Source organism: Drosophila guanche, unplaced genomic scaffold (assembly GCF_900245975.1).
Source record: "Drosophila guanche unplaced genomic scaffold, DGUA_6, whole genome shotgun sequence".
Lineage (NCBI taxonomy): Eukaryota > Metazoa > Arthropoda > Insecta > Diptera > Drosophilidae > Drosophila > Drosophila guanche.
In genome coordinates, this window is record NW_022995744.1 from 5,344,124 (window position 1) to 5,359,727 (window position 15,604).

General features: G+C 46.0%; 4 protein-coding genes across 4 annotated transcripts; 2 read left to right on the plus strand and 2 right to left on the minus strand.

Annotated features, from left to right (window-relative positions):
• Positions 1-6,170: 6,170 nt before the first annotated feature.
• LOC117580321 (UPF0489 protein C5orf22 homolog) lies at positions 6,171-8,049 on the plus strand. The gene is made up of 2 exons (XM_034266817.1): positions 6,171-6,915; positions 6,980-8,049. Exons 1-2 carry the CDS (start codon positions 6,345-6,347, stop codon positions 7,879-7,881), a joined length of 1,473 nt encoding a protein of 490 aa, XP_034122708.1. The 5' UTR covers positions 6,171-6,344; the 3' UTR covers positions 7,882-8,049.
• Positions 8,034-9,102, minus strand: LOC117580324 (protein canopy homolog 4). Its single transcript, XM_034266820.1, has one exon. It carries the CDS (start codon positions 9,033-9,035, stop codon positions 8,388-8,390), a length of 648 nt encoding a protein of 215 aa, XP_034122711.1. The 5' UTR covers positions 9,036-9,102; the 3' UTR covers positions 8,034-8,387.
• A 315-nt stretch (positions 9,103-9,417) lies between these two features.
• On the plus strand, positions 9,418-10,454 carry LOC117579966. The gene is made up of 2 exons (XM_034266140.1): positions 9,418-9,577; positions 9,632-10,454. Exons 1-2 carry the CDS (start codon positions 9,530-9,532, stop codon positions 10,385-10,387), a joined length of 804 nt encoding a protein of 267 aa, XP_034122031.1. The 5' UTR covers positions 9,418-9,529; the 3' UTR covers positions 10,388-10,454.
• On the minus strand, positions 10,410-11,309 carry LOC117579967 (protein Gemin2). Its single transcript, XM_034266141.1, has 2 exons — positions 11,028-11,309; positions 10,410-10,967 (listed from the first exon to the last, which is right to left on the minus strand). The coding sequence occupies exons 1-2, from the start codon at positions 11,241-11,243 to the stop codon at positions 10,446-10,448; spliced, it is 738 nt and encodes a 245-aa protein (XP_034122032.1). The 5' UTR covers positions 11,244-11,309; the 3' UTR covers positions 10,410-10,445.
• Positions 11,310-15,604: the final 4,295 nt, after the last annotated feature.

Consider the following 15,604-nt stretch of genomic DNA (forward strand, 5'->3'; position numbering starts at 1 on the left):
GTAGGGGCCTTTTAATGTTGCGGTGCCTGTTTTGCCTGTATCCATACTTTTCAGGGTTCCAATTTTACGCTCAAAGACTCAGTTATGCGTTACAAGCGTGAGTCCCAAATGATGCTCGGCTTCATGTGGCAGGCAAACACATTGAGATGGGAAGTTAAACATGAATATGAAAGTTTCTATACCCTATCTGCGTAAATTATAGGTAAAATCTTAATGTATCTAAGTGTCAGGACTTTTTCCCAGAACTAACTGTTTTAACCATACAAATCAAAAGACCATGCAAATTTATAATGAAACATGGGAAGTGTTCCGGAATATTTATATTTCTATTCCATTCATTATCGGCAATATATGATGTACATTCATAGATTATGGTGTTTGATATATTAAAGATATCAGAAGGTCTTTACTATCTGTTTTCGAAGGGTATTTCAAATGTTGCACATTTCATGTTGCTGGCATACATAGCGGCGTCACCTCGTTGTGCTTAGACACTATTCCACTCGATTCTCTCACTTACACACATGCAATTTAGCCAGCAACATCACCCACACACACAGACAGTGTTGTGTTGAGAGGGAAGTGGAGAGATAGTGAGTGAGAACAGGCAGACACATGTTTTCTCTCCGACTCTACAAAAAGGTGCACTGACAGCCCGCTAGGAAATTTACTACGTATTGTGTATTTGCAATGTTCAATATATAAAATATTGCTGCTTTTATTAGCAATCAATGAGATTGCATTCCCTGCTCCTACCAAAGTTCCATTGCATATTTCTCACCTGCCTTGCACTGCCATTCATTGTCTACACTCACTGGCTCCACTCTCTTTGCCTTGTCTAGTTCACACGTCGCTCCCGCACACGATGGCAAAAGTTTTGTGTAAAGTTCATTGATATTTTTGTGCACTGGTATGCGTGCTCCTCCTGTACGTGTTTGCGTGCCCCCATGTTGATTCATTGAATTTCGCCAGCAAAACTAGCCCCCGCCGACTCTTGCCGCCTCTCTCGCACACATTCAGTGCTCTCGAAGTTGGAGCGTGAGAGCCAAAGTAAATACTCTACATGAATGCAAAAGTTAATGGAGCAGGGAAGACTCTATGTGGGTGGGGGAGCCCACTGAGAGAGTTTCGATTGTACAGTGGAGATAAGGAATTAGGGATCATTAATGAAGTATTTTGCTCCATCTCCACTGGGGCTAGGCTTGGGCTCCCGTTATTTTGGAGACTCCCAGAAATGTTTAATTTTATAACCATGACCCTGATATTTACACACAAAAACCCAGCCCACACACACACGCACACACAAAGGCGCGCATATAAGGACAGTTTCAAGGATATGCCGTGGAGGATAGCGCGTGCAAAAATTTCTCCACAACAAAAGTTTTAGCGCCTGCGCCGGCAGCAGTAGCGGCAGCTTTACATAAATGTATACCGTTAGGTAAACCACCCAGAAGCGGAGCACAGAAAAACGTGCTCTTTATGTACACACACACACACAAGTCGAACACAGAACGGGCACAACGACAACGAAAGTGCGACTTTCGAGGAGAGAATTTTCATGAATGAAATTCTCACCCAAAAATCGTTTGCCCAAGTCCGTGACACAGCAGCAGCAGAAGCAGCAGAACCGGGGGAGAGTGGAAGATGGAGAGAAGCAGAAACAGAAACAGAAACACCCACGCACATGGGCGGGGCAGGGCAGAGGGTTGCGTTGCGTTGCTCATTTTCGATGGGGTTTTTCGATTCGAAGGCTGTGGGTAGTGCAGGAATCTCAGGACATAACGCGTGGGTGTTGCCTTGAAATACGGAGGCGGGGAAGGCAGCCTGCATGTGGGTGGGCGGCTAGGTGTAACTTCAAAAAGCTTCTAAATTGCCTGCCTGCTGTAGCGGGGCCCCGCCCGGCCTTGGCTTTGCTTCTACCACCACAGGTAGCAGTCAAGGTCAGTTCTGCCCCCTCTCAAGTTCAAAGTCCAAGTGCCGCGCACTTGACAAAGTAAAATATTTTTGTTGAGAAGGGAATACCCCTAGCACTGGGTACTGACTAAATTTACTCAATTTGCGAATGAATGAATGAATCACTTGCTGCCTTCGTGTTATCTGAACTATCTTTGAGGACTTTAATCAAAAATTGAATTGCATTTCTAACACGATTGCCACTCGATTTCGCCAATGTCTGCTGACGGCATTTATTGTGGCTATCGTCATTGATGAGGCAGGCGTACACTCGTATAATATCATTCTGATGTGCGTAGTCACTCCAAGACATGACCAATTTCCTAAACCGATGATGCGTGCAAGTGATGAAAGTTCTGGTGAAGAATGCTTCATCAAGTGGTGCGAGCAACTCATGATCCGATCTCATGATTTATGTTCAAGGCGAAGACCTTATTTCCCTTATGCATAAATTTGCAATTGGAATTTACCATGAACGTGCTTTAAACTGAAATTATTTACATGTCTTACACCATGTCAGGGACCCCATTCCATAGCAGATTTAGAATGGAAGCCACATATCATTTTCCCACACGACTCGCTTTACTGACCTAAAACAACTCGAAAGGGATTAGGCGGTGGGGACCTCCCTCTGACTATCGCGTATTCGTGTTTCCGTTTTGCGGATCAGACAGACTTGTCGCAGAATTACACACACACACAGACTACCCACTACTTCTTTTGGTGTCCAGGCCCCCAAACAGATTTTCTGTGAATCACGCGCCAGCGGATGTTTGTGGGCGCCACGAGTCTTGACGATCGACGTGCGTTGCGTTTGACGTTTGACCAGAACAGGCCAGGCAAAGGCCCCTTCCACATAAGAAAGAAACGAAAAACGTTGAAATGTTCCATTCCCATCTCCATCTCCACATACCCACTTGGATGACGTTGTTCCACCAGTCAGCAGGATGCTAGGAGGGGGAAACAGGGGGCAACAGGCAGATGCGAAACAATCATTCAGCTTTGACGCCCACGGGCACGAGACCGACCTGCGATTGATATGAAACAAACTGGAAGGCTGGAGGGACCGACCTGACCAAATGACTGACTATTCAGCGAATTGAAAACCAAATGACGTTGGTAATGGATGCCTCTGCCTCTGCCTCTGCCTCTCTGTACGGGCCCGCCTTTTGCCCTCTGACTCATTCTACGGTAGCTCTCTGACAGCAGCAGCAGGGGCAGTGGCAGCAGCAGTAGGCTGCCCTGGCTCCACGTTTTGTTCTTGAGAGTGAAAGAGAAAATAAAATAAAATAAAATAAAATACGAAAAGGTACACCTACGCCCCAAAATCAAAATCCTTTTGACGTCATTCGAGGGTAGCTTTGGCGAATTAGAGATTAAAATAAGGTTCAAGCGGCAAAGGTGTGGGAAGTGCTCAATGTGGCATGGAATGGGTTAAGCAAGAAAGAGGCAGCCTAAATGGAACTTTAAAGATGAATTTTTGCATGAAAATGCAAACATGAAGGCCTTGAGAGGGCAATTTTTGACATGAAATATTTGATTATTATTTCGAGGTGTTCAGCTTGAGGAAAATTGGATTGGATCCAGCCTTGGGAGCTAAACAAGAAGGAAATACTAGCTATTGGCATGGTGAAGCTTCTGGGGATGCTACGTTTTATTTATGTACCAAATTGAGGTGGAATATGGTCAAGAATGGAACTCTTTGTGAACTCTTTTTCGATTATCTTGGGATTATCCGACATGGGCATGAATTTGATGGTTTTAATGCACACTTTTAGCTTCGGAAATGCTTCCTTTTTGCTCTTGGGTAGTCTTTGCTCTTCCCTTTTAGATACCGACTTAAAGAGTTGACACTTTTCTTTAGTCTAGAAAGAAAATTCAAGCTCAGAATTCAGTTCTTCTGCTTTTGCCATTCATTCTGCAGCAACTGAGCGACCAGCCATCCTTCCTTCAATGGCGGCGAGGGGCTAACGAAGGTTAATGCGACTCAGTGCTTGACCTCCCGGGTCAAGCTGAAGGCAAATTAATTGCGAGAATTGGGTGAGCTGAAGAGACACCAAGGGAGAGAGCCACAGAGAAGAGTTCTCATAGAGAAGCTTTCCTCGGGGCGCTGTGCTCTTGTAATTGATACAAAAACAAAACATTGTGAATCCAATTGCAGCCAATTGATTCAATAAAAGTGCTGAAAATGTTGAATGTTCGAAAGCGAACTCCGCGCTTAACTGGGCGATGCTCCCGAAGTGGATTTTCAATTGCTTCGCCGTGGCACTTCCGTTTCGAATGCTACGTACTCGTAGCTGGGTGTCTGCTTTTATTTTTGCAGCACTTACTATGTGTGTTGTGTGTGAGTGCGTGGCAGGTCCGTTAATTATGTTGACCCAAGTAATTTGTAAATCAAATATGGAGCGAAGCGCTCACGCTGCAGCGTGGGCGTCCCCGTTCGCATAAAGTGTCTGCCACACCCTCGTGCCCTGGCCTACCTGCCCTGCCCTGCCTGCCACTTGTATATTGTAATTTGCCACACAAACACACACACACAACAGAGTGGCAGTGGCATCCCCCAGCACCCATTGTACGCCCACGCAGCAGAGCAGTCAGCAAAAAAAAAAGGAAAGCAGCAGCAAAGTGTTTCGGTGGTGTGTGTAATACACCCACAAAGGTCTATATACAGTTTTATTTTTGATAACGCTCAGCGGCGGAAACATCGCACGCCCACGACAACCAACGCCTGGGCAGCGCCGCCCGACCCGACCAGACCCGACAGCGGAGTCAGCGTTTTTCCAGGCCAGACCATGCCATTCATTTCCACCAGCTGCTGGCTGCTGTGCAGCCCGCACAACAAAAAAAAGACACACACACACACACTGCCTGCTACAACATTTTACGCATTCCAATCAGCCATGTGGGCGTCGTTTCCCTTCTCTTCTCACGTTTGTGGTACATAAAGCCACCAACACGAAACGAAACGAAACGAAAGCCAAGCGACAGAGGGAGAGAAACGATACAAAAAGCAAACTTATGAATGAAAAGCTTCGAGCTACGAGCTATACACACACCGAATATTGATTTGTAAAAGTCTCCAAAAGCGGAGTAACCTTGAAAGTAATAATGGGTGGACCCAAGAGGGGAACGGAGTGGTGCGTGATAGAATGTAATAATGTTTTATAAGCATTCAAATTACATTCCTATTGCTATAGTGATAAACCAATGCAAAAGCTTTTGTTACAATTATTCAAAAATAACGCACATTTAGCGCCATCTGCGGAAGCACATCGACGCATATATCGATAGGTATCGATGTCTAAAGTGTGACCACGTTTCCAGCGCCAACAGCTGGAACACAAACTAAATTTTAAAAAACTAAGGCACAATAATCAGGGTGATCGCTCGTTGAATTTACCTTGAGTTCCATTCCCACTTACCTATTTTATCGTTGGCAACATAAATTGAATGGGCCAGCAACAGGTGATCAGCACTGTTCCCCAACATGGGCACTGAATGAGCAACATTATGATACCCTTGTGAATGTTGAAAATGCCTGAGGGCTTCAATCAATGCCTAAACAAGTGTTAAAGATCGGTATATGGATACATAGAAAACATATGAAAAAGTTAACAGTATGTCCATCTAAGATAATGTTTATTAATGTTTTAAAGCAAACTCACGTAAAGTTTTATGCTATTTTTGTTGGTTGACCTTTTTAGTTTTACACTTAATTTTAAAACTTTCAAAAAGAACTCCATGACAACTAGGTAATCTTGTGGAGAATTGAATGATGATTCGAGGAAAGTAACAGTTTTAGAGCTGAGGGTCCTAACTAGCGAGTAATATTCAACAAAAGATCAAAGTCAATTGAGGAATATTGATTCAAGATTTTCACTACATTTACAGTATATTTTGAAAATGAAAGGGCAGGCTGGCGGTATATTGATAATTATTATTATTTTATATTAATTATTGGCAATAAATGAAATCGCCCGCCCTCGTCAGCAATCATCGATAGCAAGACTCATCAACAAATATCGACAGAAACGCCGAATATAAAAATATCGACAGCCCCAACATCGAACTGAAGTGCTGCAAACTCTTTGTATCCTAGAAAAGCATACAAATAATTGAAGATGGCAGATGTTTTGAAAAAGCTATATTAACGAATAAATATATTGTAAAATAGCCATAATTTCCGCTACCCGCTATTTTACAGTTTATTCCGCATTTGGCAACTGAAAAAGGCTAGATCTAGTTAGAAAATGGCTAAATTGGCAACACTCAGTACCTCTTCAATGCGGATTCATCGTCGAGCGACCATTCAATTTCGCTGTAGCGATTAAATACCAAAAACAAAATAAATAAATTGGAAATTAAATTAATAACATAATCTAAAACCTCAAATGGAATCGGATACGCTGGATATTGAAAGTGCGGCGGCAGCATTGAAAAAGTTGTCGCAAAGTGAAAGTGCGGGTGGCAAGGAAACAGAAACAGCAGCAGCAGCAGCAGAAGCAGCAGCAGCAGCAGAGGCAGCGGCGGAGGGGGCGCCGCCAACAAAGAGACAAAAGACTGTCGCAGAGGAGGAGGATCTGTCCGATAGGGAGGCAGAAGACGAAGACGAAGACAATGATGACGATGAGGAGGAGGAGGAGGAGGAGGAAGGGGATGAAGATGACGACGACGAGGTGCCACAGCTGGTGCTCGAGCGAGTTCAAAGCACTCAAAGCAACCTGCGTACATTCCGACGCATTCCCGTCTTCATTGTGGACTATCATAACGATGTGCTGGAGTTCATCTACCGCTGTCTGGGCACGCGACACCTGCCGCTGGAGAACAATCTGCTGGTGCACTTTGACTCGCATCCGGACCTGGTGATACCGCGGCACATAGCCGCCAGCTCCACCTACGACAAGGAGACGATGCTGAACGAGCTGAGCATTGAGAACTGGATCATGCCCACGCTGTACGCAGGTGAGTCCCACAGTGCATTCCAGTCCGGGAGCGTAATCTCAATCTCTTTTTGTGCCCTTTCCAGGCCACTTTAATCGCATGGTTTGGCTGAAGAATTCGTGGTGCAAGCAGATACCCACCGGCAAGCATTCGTTCAAGATTGGCCAGAAGGACGATTGCATTGGCGTGGACTGCCCGTTGGATTACTTCATTGCCGACGGCAACTACTGCAACAGCGACGACCTGCAGGAGTCGCGCCAAGTGGAGCTGCAGGTCTACGATGCAGACAGCGACAGTCTCGATCCCACGCAGTTTGTGACGGCGGAGGATGCCAAGGGCTTTGTGCTGGACATTGACTTGGATTTCTTCAGCACATCGAATCCCTTTCTGGAGATCTACAAGGACGCCGACTGCTACAACCAGCTGAAGGAGATCTTCCACTTTGTGAGCGTGGAGGCAGTGAAGAAGGCGGCCAAAGCCACAATTTCGGAGTACATGGCCACGGCCGACAAGCGGCAGACGCAGCTGGAGGCGCTGAAGCGCATCTTCTGGCACCTGGAGGAGCAGCGCAGCCTGGAGGGGCTCGAGCTGCCCGACGAGACGGTCATCAGCCCGGAGGTGTATGCCAAGATTGTGCGTCTGACCGAGCAGCTGGCGGACAAGTACCCGGACGATGAGATTGACTGGCACTTGATATTCGACTCGGGCAGCACCACGGACAACAACGGGCTGCCGCATCACATCAGCACCAGCCAGGAGCTGGAGGAGTATTTTGCGAATTTCAAGCGTTTCCTGGAGCGTCTGCCCGTGCCGCCCGTGGCCATAACGATGGCACATTCCGCTCAGGATGATTACTGTCCCCAGGATCAGGTGGCCTTCATCGAGGAGCGTGTGCTGCGACTGCTCAAGGATGTCTTTGGCGAGCGGCTGAACGACAAAGCAATCCTACAATACATGGACGATCCCTGGGATGTGATGAAGCTCTAAGCGCGCCCTCAGGGCAGGGAACACAATCTCGCATCGAAGCCAAGACTTAATCAAACCAATCCCCAATCTCCTTTTGAATGATTCCCCCAGAACTTACAGTGAGAGAAGCAAAGCAAAAATCATGCAAAATCCAATTATAAATTATACAAATATTTTTTATTTTCTAAATATACGCTACGTATTTATTATACAAAAAAGACACAAGGACAAGACAGGACAGGACATCAACGGAAATGCAGAAGGACGGTCGCAAAATACTGACAATGGGTGGAATGGAGTGACCTCCTTTTGGGTCACTCAACTTTTTAATTGTCGAGCAAATCAATAGGCCCGCCGGCCCACCTCGCGGCCACTGAGTCGAGGCATTTTCAGTAACATTCTGTGGCTCAGACGAGGTGGACACGACTCGCGTAAGTCTACTTAAAATCTAATTAAAACACTTTTCACTTGGCACTAAACTTAACTAAACTTGATCATGTGTGGGGTAATCTGTAAGGGGCTGGTCATTACAGCTCCTGTTTGTCACCTTTCGGATTGTTCTCTGGTGGTGGCAGCTCCTCCTTGAGGCACTCACGTTCCGCTTGCTTCTTCAGCACATGATCCTCACAGAGATGCTGCCGTAGAGACTTCTCCTGCTGCAGCTTGAAGTACCAATCGCTTATGGTCTCCTCGTACTCCTCGAGCATGTTCTCGCATTGGGTCTTCATTTGGGTGACCTCGACGGGTGGTTTGTCCCACAGCTCGTAGGGTATGCCCAGGTCCACCTTGACACCCTTGTCGACGAGGCCGTGCAGCGTTTGGAATGTCTGCGACATGCCCTTGGCGAATCTCGTGCTGTCCGTCCGCTCCTTGTGCAGATTGTAGGCCAGAACGCGTTCGCAGACATTCTCCAGCGACTCCAGCAGACGGAGTTCGCTTCTGCGGTACTCAGTGCGCTTCTTGGGCCGCACATCGTCCACAGAGTAGCCCGTCTCAATCACGTCGTGCGATTTGCCGGTCTCCCCAAGGCGCGCCTCCAACTCCGCGGCCAGAATTTTGCACGCCTCACAGCGATTGGCATACCGGACGCCCTGATCCTCCTCGGGAGAGTCCGCCTGGCAGAGCTGGAGGCTGGCCAGGACAGCCAGTGAGAGTATGACTAGGCGAGGCACCATTTCCACAATATGTTTGATAATGATAAATGATAATAAATAAAACTGACGTGGAAATGCAATTTTGAGATAAGAATTAGTGTTTGACCCTCAGAAAGATACCGAAATACCGAAATTCAAGGTATATGGTAAATCATGAATCATTTTCCTCAATTTTAATGTTCTATTTAATATTACCATTTATTCGATTCATAAATCAATTTTGCACAAGATTCGCTAGTTTTCATGACTTTCAATTTTTGCTTTCCTTACAAAATAAGGTTAAGACTAAGAGGTCAGTGAGGAACTGCTTGTTGCTTGCCAAACGGTATGGAACCGGTTAAAACGGCAACTGCCAGTATTGGCAAGTTATGTCGATTCGCTATCGATTTCAAAATTCACTTTTAAATGGCTGCCCGGGGCAACCGTTCCGGCTGCCACAACAAAGGAGCCAAGCCCCAAGCCCCCACACATACATATCCCCCCTAACACAGTGAGTGAAAAACTTTCACTTAAAAATGTCCCACAAGAGGTTCTATGTGCGCCTGGAGCTGCAACTGCATGCGGTTGGTGGAGAAAGAAACTTTTCTTCCTCTTCTTATGGCAAATTCCATTTGCAGCTGACTTGTCCGGGTGTTTGGCTGTGCTCCCACGGCTATCTGGAGGCCACCATCAAGACGTTGGGCTACTATTTCCGCACTGGGGCGATGGAGCCACGCTTCCCGATGCTCTGCCACGACACATTCAAAATGGAAGGCTACTTCAAGAGCGTCGGCTCGCTGGAGGAGATGCACGAGCTGCTGAGGGCGGAGCAACTGCAGATAACCATTTGGCAGAATGGGCGCAGGTTGGCGTACTTCATGGGCTCCCTCTCGGACGTGATGCAGCCCACGGTGCCGCGCCTGAGTTGTGCCCACAGCTCCAATGTGCAGCTGCTAATGAAGGCAACGAAAGCATTTCCGGGCATTATAGCGCCCAAGGTGGAGCTGTCGGCGCAAATGACAACGCAGGATCGACAGAGCGGATGCAGCTGCTACAGCCTAAACCAGAAAAGAAGTCCTCCAGTCAATCGTCACGCGGCGAGCCTTTGCACGAGTCGCCTGGAGCAGCCGCGCAAGCAGCAAACCGTTTGCCATGCCAAGAAATCGATTTGCTGCAGCTACTCGGGAGTTTCGACATGCAGTAGTAGGGCAACGCCAGAGCAGGAGCAGCACAGGCGACTCTCCACGTGTTCGGGCAGCACGCAGATTAGCAGCGTCAGTCAGAGCTCCTACCTGACTAACGGCAGCCACTCGTTCTGCTCCGATCCAGCAGATGAGCACGAGGCAAGCTGCGACATTTGCCAAAGCTACAGGCGCATCTTTGACGCTTATTAAATGGTTACACGGCACACGGAAGTGTTTCTATAATCTACATTTAGGGTATACAAAACTCTTAAAGATACGCCTCCAGATCGGACTGGGCAAAGACTTGAACAATCAGTGTTATGATTAGGTTGTAGGGCGCTGCACGCTTCACGTCCTCCTCGGTCAGTGCGTTCCTCAGCTGGATGCAGGAGCGCGCTATGCCACGCAGAGTGCTGTACACGAATGGCTCCAGCGGCAGATGCAGGCAGACGAGAGTGGCGTAGAGCCAACGGCCCAGCCACACATCTCTGATGAGCAAGTCCACGGGTTCTTCGGCCTGCAGCCACTGGCTGAGCATCTCCAGCAGCAGCTCCAAGTCGCTTTGGCTCAGGTGCAACAGGGTGCTGAGCAGTGGCTGCCTCTCGCGGCAAAATTTCTGCCACTTCTCAGTGTCCGAAGTTAACGGTGGCTCTGCAGATTGGTCATAGTAGTGGGCAGTCAGTTCCTCCCGCATTCCCAGCACCTGGGAGCGGGCTGACTGGAAACTCTTTGTCTGCTCATCGCGCCACTCTGGCGTCGGCAGCAGGCACTTGTGTGGCGGCAGGGGCATCTGCAAGGGAAGGGAGATCCATTAATAGAGATGCATCATGGATACTGGATCTCTACTCACACTTTCCAGCATCTCCTGGCCTCTGTCGGAGACATCTTTCTTAATCTTGGACGAGCGTTTGGTCACCACAGCGGGGCAGCGTTTGCGTTCGTAGGCCATGTGCATCAGATACTCCTCGCCGGTCTGTGGCGGCAGCTGGGGATCGAAACCGGCATCTGGCTCGCGTATCTCCAATGCCTGCAGCTGGAAAGATTGCTCATCTGCGTCGTGCTCCATGGTTCATCCACTTAAATTCAATTTTGTTGCATTGTAAATGTATATAAAATTAGCAAGCCGGCAGTGTGACCGCGCATTAATCGATAAAATATACCGCACTACCCTCAAAAATAGTTTCAAAATAAACCGTCCATTAACCGTAAATCTTAAATAATTTTACTCGATTTTAATGTTCTATTTATTATTACCATTTAGTTCGAGTTTTTAGCTCTAAAAGTATAATTGTAACTAATTTATCAATCAATTCCCCACTAGATTGGCTGGTTTTCATGACTTCCTTTCACTGGATTGTTCACAAAATAGGGTAAAAGTAAAAAGTTAAGCCAAACAAAAAATAGCCCAAGACGTTACGTGAGTTGCATGGAATGTTACGTAATTTGACAACTTGTTGCTTGACAACCGGTAGTATGGCATGTTATGGGTATTTGTATACCCTGTTTCCATAAATTGCTGCTTTTAAACATTAATAATGACTTTATTTTGGACTGACGTGCTTTTAACCTGTTCTATATTATTTGGTTAGTGACTACGCTCTAAGATCACGCCGGTTTTAAGGACTAGTTCAAAAAGCTTAATTGTAGTTGGGACACAAATTAAATGGCAGTTTCTTTAACCAATTTTGCAAACCACGACAATTGAATATGGGACATGTTTAGATGCTTTGTGGATAAATATCAAATGGACATCATCTTATTTCCATATATTTACAATTTAAATTATGACTACAAATCTATACTGAAGGTTCATACATTTATATCGCTATAACTGCATGCTCTTTCCATATTGTTTCAGGTTCGCCTAGTCTTGAAGTGCATGGGACTACAAATACCAAAACGCGGTATTTGAAAAAGTACCAGATAAATTATGGCACAGAGTTGCTAACGTTGGAGCGCTAAAATACGTTATTTTGAATGCCAAGAAGAATTGTTTAGCAGCAGTTAAAGTAAAGGTAATTAATTTATTATTTAAAGCTATTAATTGTATACCTTGTTCAAGCTATTATTACTCTTCAACAAGCTTCAAATCTTTAATTTCAATCAGTTAAAAATATCTCATTTGCGATTCTGCCCAAGGAAAATGTGATGAAAGAATATTTTTAATCAACGGAAGCCAAAGACACGACACTCGCTTGAATCTTGGCCGTAACAAAGCCTGATTGTCCTTTTGGACCCCCGTTCCACGGTGCCCGTCCGAGGCAGGGCAATAATAGGGCTATAAAAAACGCATTTCATAATTGTCTTATGAAAGCGAAGCGGCAGGTCAGGCAGGAGAACGGACAGGACACGGACCCAGACTCGGACAGGACTCAGGTTTGTGTGTGCGCTTGTCTTTGTGTCCGTTTACTTGGAACCGTAAAGTGGCCCCATAAGAAGAAACGTTGAGCTCAATTAGCTGTCAAGCGCAGGAGGAAGGACCTTCAGGAGCGTGCACCGCCACGTGGATGGATGGTTGGATGGAGAGGACTCTCTGGCTTGGTCCATTGAATTTGCAAATAGTTTGGGCATTACGAAATGCTTATTAAATTTCATGTTTAAGTGCAAGTTCGCATTTAAAATTCATTAAAAAGAACACTGTTGAAAACACATTAGCCGTGGGCCAAGAAGAAAGCTAAAGAGAGAGAGAGAGAGAGACAGAGCTACAGTGAGTGAGTGAGAGAGCGAGACATATGGCGTTGTTAAATTGAAATTGCAGACGTTTCGGCTGCTGCCACTGTGGGTGGGGCTGGACAGTAATACAAATACAAATATATGCATGTAAATATGTATGAATGTATGCATGTATGTGTTTATTAAGGAAATCATAAAAGAATTGTTAAAAGGCAACAAAAACGAATAATGGCCAAGGAAGCGAAAAGCAACGGGGCAGCAGGCAGTCGGCAACATGCGTCGAGCAGCAGACACAATGTCGCTATGGAGGGGATACTCCCTGCGGCCACCCTACTCACTCCTGGAACAATGCCACGTTTGACGCGTTTTCCAATTGTCCCTCCTAAGTGGAAAACGCCAGAGGGAAAACAGAGAGAACTTTGCTGCATGCGCCGAGTTCTTTGCTCCAGCGCCACTGCTGCTTCTGCTGCTGCTTGCACTGAGGTTGAAAGTCGTCTCCGCGTCTCCTCTCTCTCTCTCTCTCGCTCTCTCTTTCCTCATAAAACATTTATTTCCTTGTTTTCCTGCTTTTACTTCTTTTTTGTTTTGCAGTCAGCAAAACTAATTTCCATGCTTGCAGGCGCTCCACGCCGCTCCCCATCTTTAGGTGCTTGGGCCTACGTCTGCATAAAATATGGTACCAAAAAAGGCAAAACAAGTAAGGAATCTTCAGCGTTTATCTGTTTGTTTATTTGTTTGTTTGCAAGAGAGTGTGTGTGTGACAGTTTCCCAACGGTAAACGCCTCTTCCTGCTGCTCCTTTCTGCTGTTCGCCTTGAAAGTTATTTGTCCGCAACAGTTTTGTGCTGCATTCGCGACTTTTAACCTTTTCCTTGTGTATCTTTAATCATTTTTAATTGAAATGCAAAAGGTCCTCCATGTCTCGCTTCGTCACTGAACGATCCTACCACATTATAGGACCCCCCTTAGTTTCCGCATCATTGCTGTCCAATTTTTAGCCAAATTACTTTCATCGTGTGCGCTGTTTAAAATGTTAATCACATTTTGTTTGACCTTTTTGGTGTGGCAGAGGCTACGAAAACATGGATTCTGTTTAGGTTTTCCTTTTGGGATCATGTTTGAATGATTTTCAATACGGAACACAGACTTTAATGCATTGAAAAGGTAATTAAAAATTGTGAAACGGAAGGCCGGGTGGAAGAATCGACTATAAAATGATTATAAATCAATTTTAAAATAAAATTATAATTAATTTCACGCTACAAGTTGGGCTTGTGTTGCCTTAAGTGTTTCCGAGTCACATCTGGATTGAGTTTAGTAAATACTCCTTCAGCCATTATAGTTCCTATTTCTAGCAATTAGTCTTTAAACGATTATTTGTGGTGATTCGTTTGGTGCAAAAGTGTTATGAATTCTTGGCTTTGGGACCGGTTATGACACTGCCAAGCACCGAAATTGATCACACACTTAGAAATTCCATTTTTGATTGCATGCATTTATCCACAGTTTTCCTTTGTGGCAGCAGCGCAGCCCAGCCCAGCCCGGGCCAGCTTTCAGCTTTCATCTGCCAACACCCGTGGAAGTGCTTTCTCCGCATGCCCCGAAAATATGTGTATGCACTCGTATGAGTACGAGTATATTGCTCTTGTGTATAGAGGAGGCCGACAAATTTTTCAATTTTTGCACAAGGTTTTATTTTTCATCCGCCTCCTTCCATCACCCAAGGACACACACAGTCAGAGTCAAGGCCTCGACAGATGCGACGCCGCTGCCTCGCTGCCTCGCTCCCTCTCTCGCTCTCATGCTCTACGTATTTGCAACAAGTTTGAACAAAAAGGGGAAAATAACTGCCCCATGCAACTGCACCTGAACATCATCGGTGGCCTAGCGGCCTAGCGGCCTAGCTGACTGGTGGCTGCATTTTCTGTGCCTCTCAAGGCGGCAGCAACCGCGACGGCGGCTCGTGTGTGCTTAACCCCTCATCCCTCTGCCGTACGCTGCTGCCAGCAAACCCCTTTCCTGTGCTAACTGTTGCCTACCACTTTTCAAATCATCCACATCCGCATGAGCATCCGTAGCTTGGGCAACCTTGGGTTCTAAAAATATATATTCCCAGGCAGGCACGACCAAAAGCCCAAAAATGAGGACAAACACCGCAGGCAGAAGCTTTAAATACCCTTTTGAACATTCATGACAAATGTCAGCTACAGTAATCAATAAAAGGTTGAAGATTAAAGAATTAAAGATATGTACACTTGACAGGGGACTCCCTCTCAGTGCTACAAATATCTTGAGAAAATCACTCAAGACTTTGGCAACGGGTAGAGACCGAAAAAATTCGACAAGGAAAATGTTGAAATGTGTTTTTAATGCAGCAGCCAAAACAAAACTGAAGTAGGTCTGGCATTAAAACACGTGTTCGAGGGCAGTGAATCGGTTAAAATTTCATTTCAATTATTTCCGAAACTTTATTATTTCCGCACACTGCGTATGCGTTATATCCGGGCAGCAGGGCAGAGGAATGAAAACTTTTGTTTACAGCTGTGTTATGTTATGAATGCTGACAGAGAGAGGAGAACAGAGAGAGAGAGAGAGAGAGAGAGAGAGAGAGAGAGAGAGGCGACACAGCCACACTGTGATTCCGATTCCGTTTCGGGTTTGGGGCTTCAATTTTCTTCCTTTTCCTGTGGTTTGCCTGCTTAATTATGGACTAGTCCCAGCCAGGCAGTTGATGCTCCCAGCACGCTCCCTTCTT